At 45.7% G+C, this 13960-nt stretch overlaps 1 protein-coding gene across 2 annotated transcripts in view; it reads left to right on the top strand.

The window, feature by feature from the left end:
* The window catches only part of ALG5 (ALG5 dolichyl-phosphate beta-glucosyltransferase), a 75310-nt gene that overhangs the window by 38953 nt on the left and 22397 nt on the right, over positions 1-13960 (top strand). For both annotated transcript variants that reach the window (XM_073583251.1, XM_073583250.1), the window contains exons 5-6: positions 4069-4161; positions 12462-12575. In XM_073583251.1, the coding sequence (XP_073439352.1) occupies positions 4069-4161; positions 12462-12575 (207 nt within the window). The remainder of the gene's footprint in view (positions 1-4068; positions 4162-12461; positions 12576-13960) is intronic.

Genomic DNA, 13960 nt, shown 5'->3' with positions numbered 1-13960 from the left:
GGCTCTGGCTGACGGGATGATGTGGGATATTAGGGGTCATAGTATGGTGGCTCTGGCTGACGGGATGATGTGGGATATTAGTGGTAGTAGTCCGGTAGCTCTGGCTGACGGGATGATGTGGGATATTAGTGGTAGTAGTCCGGTAGCTCTGGCTGACGGGATGATGTGGAATATTATAGTGAATGTGGCTATGCGGAGTGGGCGGAGCTCTACACTCCGAGAGATAGAGATATATATATATATATATATATATATATATATATATATATATATACACACTCACTGGCCACTTTATTAGGTACACCATGCTAGTAAGGGGTTGGACCCCCTTTTGCCTTCAGAACTGCCTCAATTCTTCGTGGCAGAGATTCAACAAGGTGCTGGAAGCATTCCTCAGAGATTTTGGACCATATTGACATGATGGCATCACGCAGTTGGCGCAGATTTGTCGGCTGCACATCCCTGATGCGAATCTCCCGTTCCACCACATCCCAAAGATGCTCTATTGGATTGAGATCTGGTGACTGAGGAGGCCATTCGAGTACAGTAAACTCATTGTCATGTTCAAGAAACCAATCTGAGATGATTCGAGCTTTATGACATGGCGCATTATCCTGCTGAAAGTAGCCATCAGATGTTGGGTACATTGTGGTCATAAAGGGATGGACATGGTCAGCAACAATACTCAGGTAGGCTGTGGCGTTGCAACGATGCTCAATTGGTACCAAGGGGCCCAAAGAGTGCCCAGAAAAAATTCCCCACACCATGACACCACCACCACCAGCCTGAACCGTTGATACAAGGCAGGATGGATCCATGCTTTCATGTTGTTTACGCCAAATTCTGACCCTACCATCCGAATGTCGCAGCAGAAATCGAGACTCATCAGACCAGGCAGCGTTTTTCCAATCTTCTACTGTCCAATTTCGATGAGCTTGTGCAAATTGTAGCCTCAGTTTCCTGTTCTTAGCTGAGAGGAGTGGTACCCAGTGTGGTCTTCTGCTGCTGTAGCCCATCTGCCTCAAAGTTCGACGCACTGTGCGTTCAGAGATGCTCTTCTGCCTACCTTGGTTGTAACGGGTGGCAATTTGAGTCACTGTTGCCTTTCTATCAGCTCGAACCAGTCTGCCCATTCTCCTCTGACCTCTGGCATCAACATGGCATTTCCGGCCACAGAACTGCCGCTCACTGGATTTTTTTTCTTTTTCAGACCATTCTCTGTAAACCCTAGAGATGGTTGTGCGTGAAAATCCCAGTAGATCAGCAGTTTCTGAAATTCTCAGACCAGCCCTTCTGGCACCAACAATCATGCCACGTTCAAAGGCACTCAAATCACCTTTCTTCCCCATACTGATGCTCGGTTTGAACTGCAGGAGATTGTCTTGACCATGTCTACATGCCTAAATGCACTGAGTTGCCGCCATGTGATTGGCTGATTAGAAATTAAGTCTTAACACACAGTTGGACAGGTGTACCTAATAAAGTGGCCAGTGAGTGTATATATATGTAGATGGATAGATATATGTAGATGGATAGATAGATATATGTAGATGGATAGAGATATAATATATTTATTATAATTTGTTATAACTAACCGTAGTTAGATACTATGCCCGGGCTGCACCGGGCTCTTCAACTAGTATGTAATAAAAACGATGACGTGGTCAAAATACTGATTTGCCGAATAATTTTGTATAGTGTTTTATATGTGTTTGTAGTGATAATGCCTTTAATGATAATGAGACTGCTGAAAAGTGAAGGAGAATTATCAACTTAATATCAGGTTCAGTGGCCAAAGTGTAAACTACACACAAAAAAAAAAGAAAGTTAGATCCAGGTGCATGTGTTAACCATATTCATGCTGCTTAAACCACAGGCAGCCGTATTTTTCGTTTTATAAGACGTACCCCCAAATTTGGTGAAAAAGAGAAAAAATTTTTTTTTATGTTAAATCGAGGTGTGTCTTATGATGCCAGTGTCCGTCTTTCAAATCATAAATATGTCCCTCATCCTGGTATCTATATAACCCGCATACTGGCACATTGCCCCTTTGTGCTGGCACATAGCCCCCCCATCCCATCCTGGATATGGCCCCCCCGGTCACTATATGCCCCCCTGCTAGCACTCACATGGCCCCCCCTCTCTATATGCCCCCCTGCTGGCACGCACAAGGCCCCCCGTCCCTATATTCCCCCCTGCCGGCATGCACAAGGGCCCCCGTCCCTATATTCCCTCCTGCTGGCATGCATATGGGCCCCCCGTCCCTATATTCCCCCCTGCTGGCATGCACACTGCCATCCCGTCCATATAATCCCCCCCTGCTGGCATGCACACCCCCCCCAATCCATATATTCCCCCCTGCTGGCATGCACACGGCCCCCCCGTCCCTATATTCCCCCCTGCTGGTACACACATGGCCCCCCTCTCTCTATATGCCCCCTGCTGGCACGCACACTGGGGCCCCCTATCCCTATATTCCCCCCTTCTGGAATGCACACGGCCCCCCCGTCCCTATATTCCCCCCTGCTGGCACTCACACGGCCCCCCTTCTCTATATTACCCCGGCGGTCACACAGGCCCCCCGTCCCTATATTCCCCCCCTGCTGGCAAGCACATGATAAAATAACAAACTCATCTTTCAATGATGGCTCCTGCTTCCAGCTCCCCCGTGGCTCTTCCTGTGTCTGTGCCGACATCCTCCTCCTGCTAGGGCATGCGGCAGGAGCTGCTCATTCAGGCAGTTCATTGTAGCTTCACGACCTTCCATCACATCATCAATAGGACCTGCGGTCACGTGACTCGCAGTGCACACTGGGAGTCATGTAACAGCAGGTCCTATTGGTCACGTGCTGGAAGGTCCTGAAGCTACTATGAACTGCCTGAATGAGCAGCTCCTGCCGCGCGCCCTAGCAGGAGGAGGATGTCAGCACAGACACAGGAAGAGCCACTGGGGAGCTGGGAGCAGGAGCCATCATTGGAAGATGAGTATATAGTGACGGGGCGGAGGGGGGGAGAGTGCAGGCTCATGTAATATGCACCGCTCCCCTGTCTATCAACTCGGCGTGGCTTCAGCACTGAGGTGATGGACAGCGGGTGCAGTGAATATTACATGAGCCTAATGAGCTGGAGAACTGACCACCATCTCTGCAGCCAGCCCCCTGACACCATGCCAGAGCCCCCCCTCCCTACTCTATAGCACAGCAGCACACAGATTCAGATTATAAGACGCACCCCCCATTTTCCCCCAAAACTTAGGGGAACAAAAGTGCGTCTTATAATCCGAAAAATACGGTATATATTTTTGTCTGAAATGTTCTGGTTTTTCAGAGAAAATAGAATTTGAAGATCAGGTCGGAAACTATAGCAAAAAGACCTGTAGTAGTCCGGCACCACCCCTAGTACCATTCCAGGTGATTGACAGGTCTCTCCTTATGTACATATGTGTGAAAGACCTGTCAGTCACCAGGAGCGGTACAGGGAAAAGCTGTCCGGGGGCAGCGCCGGACTTTTCAGGTCTTTTTCCTGTAGTTCCTGGCTGCATCTTTAAACCATGTTTCCTTAAAACACAAGAACTTTTCAGAGAAAAAATATACCTGGCTGCAATCATGTAGTCCTGCGGCCTGAAGCTTGGGCAGCATGAATCGAGTGACAGGTTCCCTTTAACTGTATTCATCCAACTCTATTGGTGACCGATGCAAATGTCCAGCATTCCCATAGGTCTCCGCCATCGGGTGTCTATGTCTCCGTGAAGGTTTGAACACTGTGTATCCAGATCAATTATTTGTTTTCACACTACATAATAAATGAGACTGGTAAGGAATGCAATTCATTATGTACACAATAGGGGAGGACAAGATGACCTGTTCTCGGCCTCCAATCCACGTCTGACCTGTCTGCTTACATTGTTAATTGGCCTGATTTAGGAAGGTGATGTATGACTGTACAAGGGAAATATTTCCCCTTTTATTTATGAGGTTTGTTGTACAGCACTGTTCGCTCTGATTTTTCTGTCTTTTCTGAAATCTGGCCCACTCTCCAACAACATCTTATTTTTCACTTTCTGTGTAGGCTGCCTTGAACTATTCCAAGAAGTATGGAAGTGATAAAGTTCGGGTGTTGACGCTGGTGAAGAATCGAGGGAAAGGTGGAGCTGTCCGGATGGTGCGCAAATGTATAGTTTCTGTGTATTAACCATTTGAAATCAAATTTTAGGTGTATTCTTTGACATTTTAAGGGTCATTTTTGGTCCTGCGGGATAACACCCTGGCACCCTCCTATCATCCAGGGCTGTGGACTCGGTAAGCCAAACCTGCGACTCCGACTCAAACTCCTCAGTTTCCCTTCCACCGACTCCGTTTCCGACATATATTGCTTATATTTGAGTGAAAAATTTATTGTAGTACAATGTGAACATCAGACATTTAATCATGTCTTATGAGGAAAGGTTGCAGGATTTGGGAATGTTTAGTTTGCAAAAGAGAAGACTGAGAGGAGACTTAATAGCTGTCTACAAATATCTAAAGGGCTGTCACATTGTAGAAGGATCAACTTTATTCTCATTTGCACAAGGAAAGACTAGAAGCAATGGGATGAAACTGAATGGGAAGAGACACAGATTAGATATTAGAAAAAACTTTTTGACAGTTAGAGTGATCAATGAGTGGAACAGGCTGCCACGAGAAGTGGTGAGTTCTCCTTCAATGGAAGTCTTCAAACAGAGGCTGGACAGACATCTGACTGGGATGATTTAGCGAATCCTGCTTTGAGCAGGGGGTTGGACCAGATGGCCCAGGAGGTCCCTTCCAACTCTACGATTCTATGATTCTATGATTTTTATGATACAATAATCAAGATATTTAGATAGAACATAATATATATTTATTGGAATACAACTTTAGAACACAAAAAACTGTAAGAAATTGTAAATATGTAATACACTATGTAATATCGATTACATACTGTATGTATATATATATATATTGTAGGGATTTTACTCGCTCAGGTGCAACGGGAGTCAATCAGGAGGCACGTTCCTTTTAAAAGTTCACAGGGTTTGTTGCTTCTTAACCCATAAAGCAGCACATAACACAAGGAATAGCCTTTAGCTCAGGCGAAAGCAAGCATAAGTGTCCATTATGTCAGGCTCAGTCCTGGAGCCTCAGCAAACACAGGAGGCTTATCCCTCCTCACATACAGCCAATATACACAGGCCTCACCGGGTCAGCAGCCTGAGCATGTGGTCTTCAGGAAGGTAGCACACCTTCCTCCACCTAGGCCTGCCGGGACCTTCCACATGGCCCAGTCAGATCCATGCGCTCTCTCATGTGACCTACCTTGGCCGCCTTATATGGTCCGTAGCCACGCCCACCGGGTCACATGGCTATGACCTCATCACAGGTCCTACAAGCATTCATACACTCTATTAAGGCGTTCCAGACACTGCCCCTAGGTGGATTTGTAGGTAGCTGGTTCCGCCCGACTCACCAGCTACCTGGAAATCTCTCGCTGACACAGTGTAACAACATCTCAGCAGTGCCTCTGCTGATCAACACACATATTCAAGCTTCCATCCCAAGACCACCTACCTTGGGATGCATAACTGTCATTCAGAATCCTATACCCATTACCACAATGGATATGCCTTTAGGCCCGTCCTGCGACACCCACACAGCGCCCCCTAGCTGACATAGTGGTCACTACACCACATACCTCCCCCCTCTGTTCAGACTTCTGGGGTTGAACACATGACATCACCCAGGGATCTCGAGACCAGGCACCCATGTCACCTTGCCCTACAAGTCGAGAGGACCATCTCTGTCTGTTTCAGTAGTCATACTGCATCATATTTACGTTAGGCCTACCCCGCCCCCAGCGGTCAGTATCTCGGCCTTGGGCTTTGGCCTTCCCGTCAACGTCCGTCAGCGTGACCAGACACTCTTTAGTATCCACCTGTCTGCAGTGCGCTCCGTCACCCAACCTTTCTCTCACTGGCCGGCTCTCCCGGTTCGTACGGTCATGAGTCCCACGTCCAGTTGGGCTAACTGGCTGGTCTGAGTCTGACCCTCTGTCGCTACGTCCACCACCGGGTCTCGTGCTTATGCTACTAAGATTAGAACTGCCACTTGCGGACTCTCGACGTTCTTGCCTTCGACTACCTTTCCTTTCATTATTTGGAGGATCCCTTCGGGTCCTTACACCTTGGGTTGGAGGTGGATGCCACCTGACGTTCGGTATCTGCTTATTCATCTGCAGTCGGTCCTGTCTTAGCTGCTCTATCTCCTTCAAGTACGCTACCCGATATTCCAGGAGCATGCGAAGGTTCCCAATGCTTTCCATCGAGCCAACCACAATGACTGGAACCATGTCATCTTCAACAGCTACTTGGATTTCCCCAGCAGGTGGGATCCTCACTCTCTTCACACTGGATCGATTTACCATCTCCTGCATCACCTTTCCAAGTCTGCCAACGACTTTCCCCACCAGATTTCTGGGTACTGGAATTATGTCTTCCACAAAGCCCAGCCGACTTTGAGCTTCCCTCGCAAGCTCCAGTCGTCGAGTGGCTTTCTTATTCCTTAACACGACCATCTGTTTCGCGCGGAGACATTGTAGGTGCATCTCCCTCAGGACAGTCACCTGCTTCTCTGCGACTTCCCTTTCTGCAAGTATCACCAACTGGTTCGTCTCCGGGGCCGAGTTCACACTATAGACTTTTATTGCCTTCTTAAAGGCCTCATGCGCACCCTCACTGGCACACGCTTCTCACATGTCTTCGGGTACCTCCATCACGTACTTGGAGCGAAGCCTCACTCTCTTCATGGACAGACGGTTCCTGGTTTACCACGGACACTTCTCTTAATACAGTTGTCCCGACCGGGGGAATATCTTTTTCAGCTTTCCGCTACAAATCTTCAGGAGATTTTACCTCTTTGAGACCCCTTGCCAAGATGGTTACTGGCAGTTCCGTCTTGTCCTCGGGTCCGGCTGCTGTAAGTTTCTGTCCACCAACTTCTTCTCCCGCAGAAGACCTCTTACAGTTTCTTTGAGCACTTCCACGTCTCCTCTTAAGGTGTTATTCACTCTGTGCCACGTTGACAGGTGACCTCAGAGCTTCAAGACTTCTTTCTCGAGCTCCTACACTCTGTGTTCTGCCATTTGTCTCGGGGCCTTGACTGCTGAGAGCTCGGATTCTAGGTGGCGCAGCCGCTCCACCTGCGCGGAGTTGGCGACTTCCATACTCGCCACCTTCAGACACTCCCTCGCCCAGCTGTTGACGCATCTCTTCGCGCCCTTGCTCCAAGTCTCGTAGATGCGCTTCTACCTGGTGACAACTGTCAACCCGCTATTTCCACATGTATACCTCATTGGTCAGGTTGTCAACTTGACCCTCTAGCTGTCGGGTGATAGCGGTCAAACTGGAGTCACTACTCATCCTGTCATCCAAGAACAGCAAGCCCCCATTCACACAGGTGTCGGACCCCTTTTCTGGAGGTACCCTATCTCCCACGGTCACAAGTTTGGTCACCCCAGCCAAATCCCCGAGTTGGTCAGGCCCACATTTTCTCTCGCCCCCCCCCCCCGGAGCTCTGGACGATCGACCTTGGGTGGTACTACCTCCTCCTTTGACCCACCCCACACATCATCAAACAAGACAAAGTCCCGGCCCCTCTCAAAGGGACGCACTAAGTTTGGTGGCATACTACCACCTTGGTACTCAACCCCCTTTGTCATCTCAATCATGACTCTGTCCACCGTATAGTTCACAATGACCCCATGGTCGCAGCGAACCCTGACGTTTCTCTCGGTCAGAGATAAAACGAGAGGAGTTCATGTCAGAGTCATCTGACTCCTTGAGTCCAGCCTACCAGAGACTCCTTCCCTGTGCAGCATCACGGTACACACCTGTGGCCCGTCGTTATCTGTAAAATACATTCCGCACTCCTCAAAAGGCATACACACACACACACACTGCGGTTCCCCAGACATGTCCACTGACACACTAATTATATATATATAATCACTATGTAATAAACTATGTAAGTGGCAAAAAAACAGTTTTCAACAAAAACATACTAAATAACATTTGTGCAGTCTATGAATTTGTTGTAAGAAATAGAATTGCCTCCATCAGATCCTCCTTCATAGATGACCTCAAATCTGACCTAATAATTTTAAGGCTAGAGAACGACCTCTCTACACTAACTTGGGTTGGAGGCAAACCAGTAACCACATGGGCAACATCTCTAACAATTTCTGGGTATAATTGCCTCTTGCGGTCAGTTTTGATGAACTGTTGAATTTTTCTATTTCTTTGAGAGCAAGTGAAACATTTTGCTGAAATATGGTCAATCTGCTTGCTATAGGAGACGGAGTGAAATCTTTTTCCTTGTGGCAATGCTTCGCCTGCTCCATGTCATCCAAATACTTGTCAAAGTCAAACTCCTCATCTGATGAGGATGAAGATATGGCAGCAGTAGCACTGTCAGGACCAAAGTCCTCTTGCGCCTGGCAGTCCTCCTGTAGGCCACTCATCCTAACTGCTACCTCAGTCAGAGCTTCTTTTCCTTTAGTAAGCCGTTGATCATCAAGCAGTATACGATGACTTGGTTCCACATAAACAGCTGCCAGAAGAATTTTATTTTCCAATAGCAGTGTCTCTCTCCGTTTCATTGAAGCAGAAATGTCATCTGCGATTAAACCACCTCTTTGAGACAGGCAAAATAGCAAGTTCTTCCACTCCCTTATGAAAATGCCAGGAGTTAAATCTTCGGCTTGTAATTTTTTTAGTCACGGTAAATGGGTAAGCAATTCCTTCAATTCAGCCAACTGTGTCCATTGACCTTCATTTAGGGTTACCTGAGGGTTCGCCATATCTATAAGAAACGGTTTTAGCTCAAGAAATCGCTCAGTCATTAAATAAGTGCTGCCCCACCGAGTGGCTTGATCAACAATTGCCCCTTTCCCAGCACGTCTCTTCAAGATGGAATCAATTTTAGGGGTTCTGGCGGCAATCGCCAATTTCCTCACTTTTCCAATCAGATTTCCAGCATGTCCTTCTTGCAGACTATTTCTTATTGCCAGCTGCAGCGTGTGCACAACACAGCCCATGTGATGAATATGAAAAACGTATCCTCAAAAAACGCAGCAAAAATGCTGTGTGAATGTAGCCTTAGATCAGTAATAGAACAGCCATTTATAGGACATTTCATAACTTTCCCAAATTCCTATGAAAAAATATTCAGCACATTCTGCATTGACCTACTGTACCCAATTTATTATATATTTTAGGAGTTGGTCCATTTTATACTGACTCCACCAAAATGAGCACCGACTCCGACTCCACAGCCCTGCTGTCCTCTATTTAGTCCTTAGAGGGGATATCACAGAATTTTTTTTTTTTTTTCAAAATGCCCTATAGTCTAATAACCTCTATCAAATACCCTTATACACTCAGTGCCTGATTTCTCACATCTTTTTTTCTGGCTCCAGCACCTTCATAATTGTGCCTCTGTGAACTGGGAGGTCCTTCAGTGCTACCTTTCTGACCCCTGTAAACTACATTTCCCACAATCCCCTGCTTCTTCTCCAGGCTCCCTGTTCTCCCTCCTGCACAGATAACATTAGCTGCTGTGTGTTTCCGATATATTCCCCTATGTGTGTTCTCCTTTCTCCAAAATCCATGTTGTTGCCCATAGCAACCAATCACAGCCCAGTTTTCATTTTACCTGATCTGTTTAAAAAAAAATTAAACCTGAGCTCTGATTGGTTCCTATCGGTGACAAAAGCCATTTCACTTTCAGACAGTATAGAAAATGGCCCGGTCTACATTGTTCCAGATTCATCAAAGCTTTTAGCCAGTATTCTGGCGTAAAAGGCGTTTTGAAAAGTCAAAATTTTGGCGCAGCTGGAGACTGCGCTAACCTTTTGCGTCTTTTGATGTCCTCAACTCCGAGAAAGTGGTTGGAGATGGGATGGGGGCATGGGGAACACCCCTCGTCAAATTCATCACCAGCTTCAGTGTTCGCTACACCATAAAAAATCCTACTCCAGCAGGGGCGAGGCGTGCACACCACTCGTCCAACACTTCTGATTCATGAAAAGGCATATTCCTTCATGAATCAGCAGCATCTGACTGCAGCCTACAACTCCGGTCATTGTATTTATATATAGGAAGCGTCTGTTATATCAATTATGCATATAAATATTCATTCTGTCCAGTGAGGATGGTGCAGTTGTACCTACTATGGAAGGGTAGCAGGAATTTGCTGGGCATGTGCGACCTGTCATGCAGGAACTACAGGATGTATTCACGGGCAACCAGCTAGACAAAAGCCTCTGCCACAGCCATAGCAGATCACAGAATTGTGGGAATAAAACCTATAAAATGGCAATTTCGCTTTTTTTTTGTCTAAATAGTGAAGCACAGGCTAGTAACCCCTTAATGCTCCATGGCGGATATATACATCATGGAGCGAGGCCGGGTGTGTGGAGTAAGCTCAGGAGCTGTGTCACATAGCCAACATCTGCTCATAACAGCAGCAATCAGCACGAGGGCTAATCCCTGTAGTTAACCCTTTTAAACACTGTTGTCAATCACTGACAGCAGCATTTGGCCTTGATCTGGCCATTCTCCTCTACCCCAAGACTTGATTGCATAGTGGCGGTGGGTTGCCATGTCAGCTGGGGGCCTGCTGAAGTTACCATTGCTGGTATAGGAGACTGTGATTTTTGCTACCATATTGTCACAAGGGTGTCACGTCTCCCTCGGAGATCTGGAGTTAAAAGGTCACAACGGGTGATTCATGTCATATTTTAAACGGATTTCCCTTCCGTCACTGCCGAAAGGGTTAAGGACTCTTTCCATGCTGGCTGGGAACATACAGGTGGTTACTCCCAGCTGCAGCTGCTAACATCATCTCATCTTTCCATATAAGCTACCTCTGGATGTTTGCTGGGCATGTGACTGAATTTTTTGGAGGATTTTTTTTCCTCTTTTTGAGGTTTTCATGTTAGAGCAGGACTGACAAGTGTAAGGAACTTTGACTCAGTTTGCCAGCTTCCGTATTAAGGCCTTAATATCAACCAATACCTTACATATATTGATATGTTTTTTGTGCACTTTTTATATTTTTTTTCAGGGTGCAGTTGGGTCCAAATGGTTCTGCAAACTTGTGGCCTCTGTTCACATGGGATGCATTCTAGTTGGCACTGGGCAGCCCCCCTATATGGTGTTACTAAGGCCTCTTTCACACTTCAGTTTTTTGCATCAGTCATAATCCGCCAAAAGGACGGATGGCGGATCCGTTGTAGTACTGATTGCCACCCCTCCGTTTTTTTGACGGATCTGACAAATGAAGAATTTTAAAGGAATCGCAGCCTGGAGAGAGAGAGAAGAATTTTAAAGGAATCGCAGCCTGGAGAGAGAGAGAAGAATTTTAAAGGAATCGCAGCCTGGAGAGAGAGATTGAGAGAGAGAGAGATTTTTTTGTTGGGCACCCAGAAAGAATTTTGGGTTAATACATTGTCTGGAGGATCCGCCAGAGAAGAAAACGTTGCAAGCTCCGTTTTGAAATCTTTGAGGATGGTGACGGACAGCAACTGAATTTTTTGGAGGATTTTTTTTTTCTTCTTCTTTTTGAGGTTTTCATATTACATTCGTCAAACTCTAATATATCAAGATATAAAATTGATTATTAAGTGAATGTCATAAAAAAGAAAAAATGAAAACTCCAAATCTGGCATTTATTTTTGGCACAGCACCTCACTGAAAAAATTGCAGTAAAAAGATATCAAAATGTAATAAAAAGCCAATGTGCCATGCAAAAAAACAAGGCCTCGCACTGTTCCATTTGACTATAAAATAAAAAAAAAAGTTATAAGTCTCAGGAAATGGTGATACCAACCACATGTTTATTATTTAAAAAAAAAAATCTTAATTTTTTTTAAGCCACTAAATTAGTAAAATGAAAAAAAGGCTACCGATGGTTATCGCCGCAGTTGGACTGCCCTAGAGAATCATGTTGCCAGATCGTGTTTACTGAACAATTAATGCCGTAAAAGGAAACCTAAAAAAAACCTATTGCAGAATTGCATTTTTTTATCGCCATTTATCAGCACTTGGAATTTTTTTTTAATTGTTCTCCTGTACGCTCTCTAGAAAAATGAAGGATGTTTTTCAATGCTACATCTTGTCCCACTAAAAACGAGCCCTCAGCCCTCATGTGTCTGTGTTGATGGAAAAATGTAAAAAAAAATGGCTGTTTGAAAAAGGGGCAGAAAAAAATGAGAACACAAATTTAATATTGTCTGCGTCTTTAAGGGGCTAATATAGAATAATGTAAGCGGTTCTTTGTGTTTGCCCTGTGTATACCTGCGCTCTGTACAGGGAGCAGGCGCCATGCGAATGTCAGCAGTTATATACGTTTTATAAATCTGCTCTTCCTGTTGTATTGTTTCATCAGGGAGTTCTTGTATCGAGGGGAAAGACTATATTGATGGCTGATGCAGATGGAGCTACCAAGTTTGCAGATCTAGAACATGTAGAAGCTGAACTTGAGGGTCTGCAGCCCTGGCCAGTAAGATGTTGCTTGTTTACTGTCTGTTTACTGCACTGCTGATGGTGAGGAGGTCTGGGGAGGAAAGGTGGACATACACATTAGAGGAATGCCGATATCGTCAGGAGGACTGGATAATCCTGTTAATTCCTCCTGTCTGTTGGTGCCATGTAATGTTATTTCTGCTTCTTTTTTGGCGTTTTTCAAATTATTACATGAAGCTACCCCTAGGAGAAACTTTGTTGGGCTAGGGTCACACACGTATAAAGCATTGCATTGGGGATTCCACTGAAATCCTGTTTTTCTGGGATTTCAACAGAAATCCCAATGGCTCCATTCATTATTGTAAGGTTGTAAGGCATTGATTTGGACTCTGTTCAGCCTCCATCCCCAGCGGTCTTTGTCTTTTTCAGACAAGCACAAAAAATGTGAGTGACCATGTTTTTGTGCACATCTGTTAGGAAAGAGGCCACAGAGTGTCCAATTAACTGTGTTTGCCTTATAATAATGAATGACTGCCGGGGTTTCCTTTGGACTTTTTTTGGTGGGGACAATTCTAACAGGAAGCAGTGCTCACCAGAGGGTATTTTAAATGTGTGAACCCAGCCTTATACAGCTCCTATTAAACACCGTAATTAGTTGGAACTCCAGTCTCAGAATTTGGGTTCCCTTCCTTTTTAGAGTTGATTGGCAGGAACCAGTCCGTTGACCACTTGAGTAATTTCTGGCCCCTGGACAGGAGCTCTGAGAACCTCTTTTACCTCCTGGCACCCACAGCTCTTCTTTTGATTAGTTGGCCTGGTGCAACATCGTCGTGAGGTGAAGAACATCGTCGTCGCGAGGTGAAGAACGTCGTCGTCGCAAGATGAAGGACGTCGTCGTCGTGAGATGAACAGCATTGTCGACATGTGGCCAGTGGAAAAAAAAGAGCCTTAGATGCCGTCAGGCTATTCTCAGCTTTCCTGTCCAGTGGCCCAAGATTACTGACGTGGTCAATAGACCGGTTCCTGAAAATCAATTTACACCAACTTTAACATCCATGCCTGATGTTTATTAGCCAACCATGAACATCCAACAAGGTTAACGTGCTTGCCTTTACACATGGGCAGCACAATGCCTGGAGCACATGGATACTCTATACTTCCATGTTTTACCGATTGGCAGTATGGTGCCCATAGAACTCTATGGCCCATGCTGAGCCTTTTCTCCATACTTTTACATATGTAATATGATCCTTCTTGGTCTCCATGCTCAGTAGAACAAGGTTCACGCCAGAGACATTGTAGTCCTAAACCCAATGCTCATTTACATGTAGTTATTTCACTTCTTTTAAACACTGATTTTTTTTTTATTTTTTTTTTGGGGGGGGGGGATGTATATAGTTATATAATAGCCTTTTCTTATTT

The sequence above is a fragment of the Dendrobates tinctorius genome, unplaced genomic scaffold, assembly GCF_039654945.1.
Source record: "Dendrobates tinctorius isolate UK_male_01 unplaced genomic scaffold, ASM3965494v1 ptg000075l, whole genome shotgun sequence".
NCBI lineage: Eukaryota > Metazoa > Chordata > Amphibia > Anura > Dendrobatidae > Dendrobates > Dendrobates tinctorius.
The sequence above is the reverse complement of the archived record's forward strand: the minus strand, read 5'-3'. Positions and strand labels throughout refer to the sequence as shown.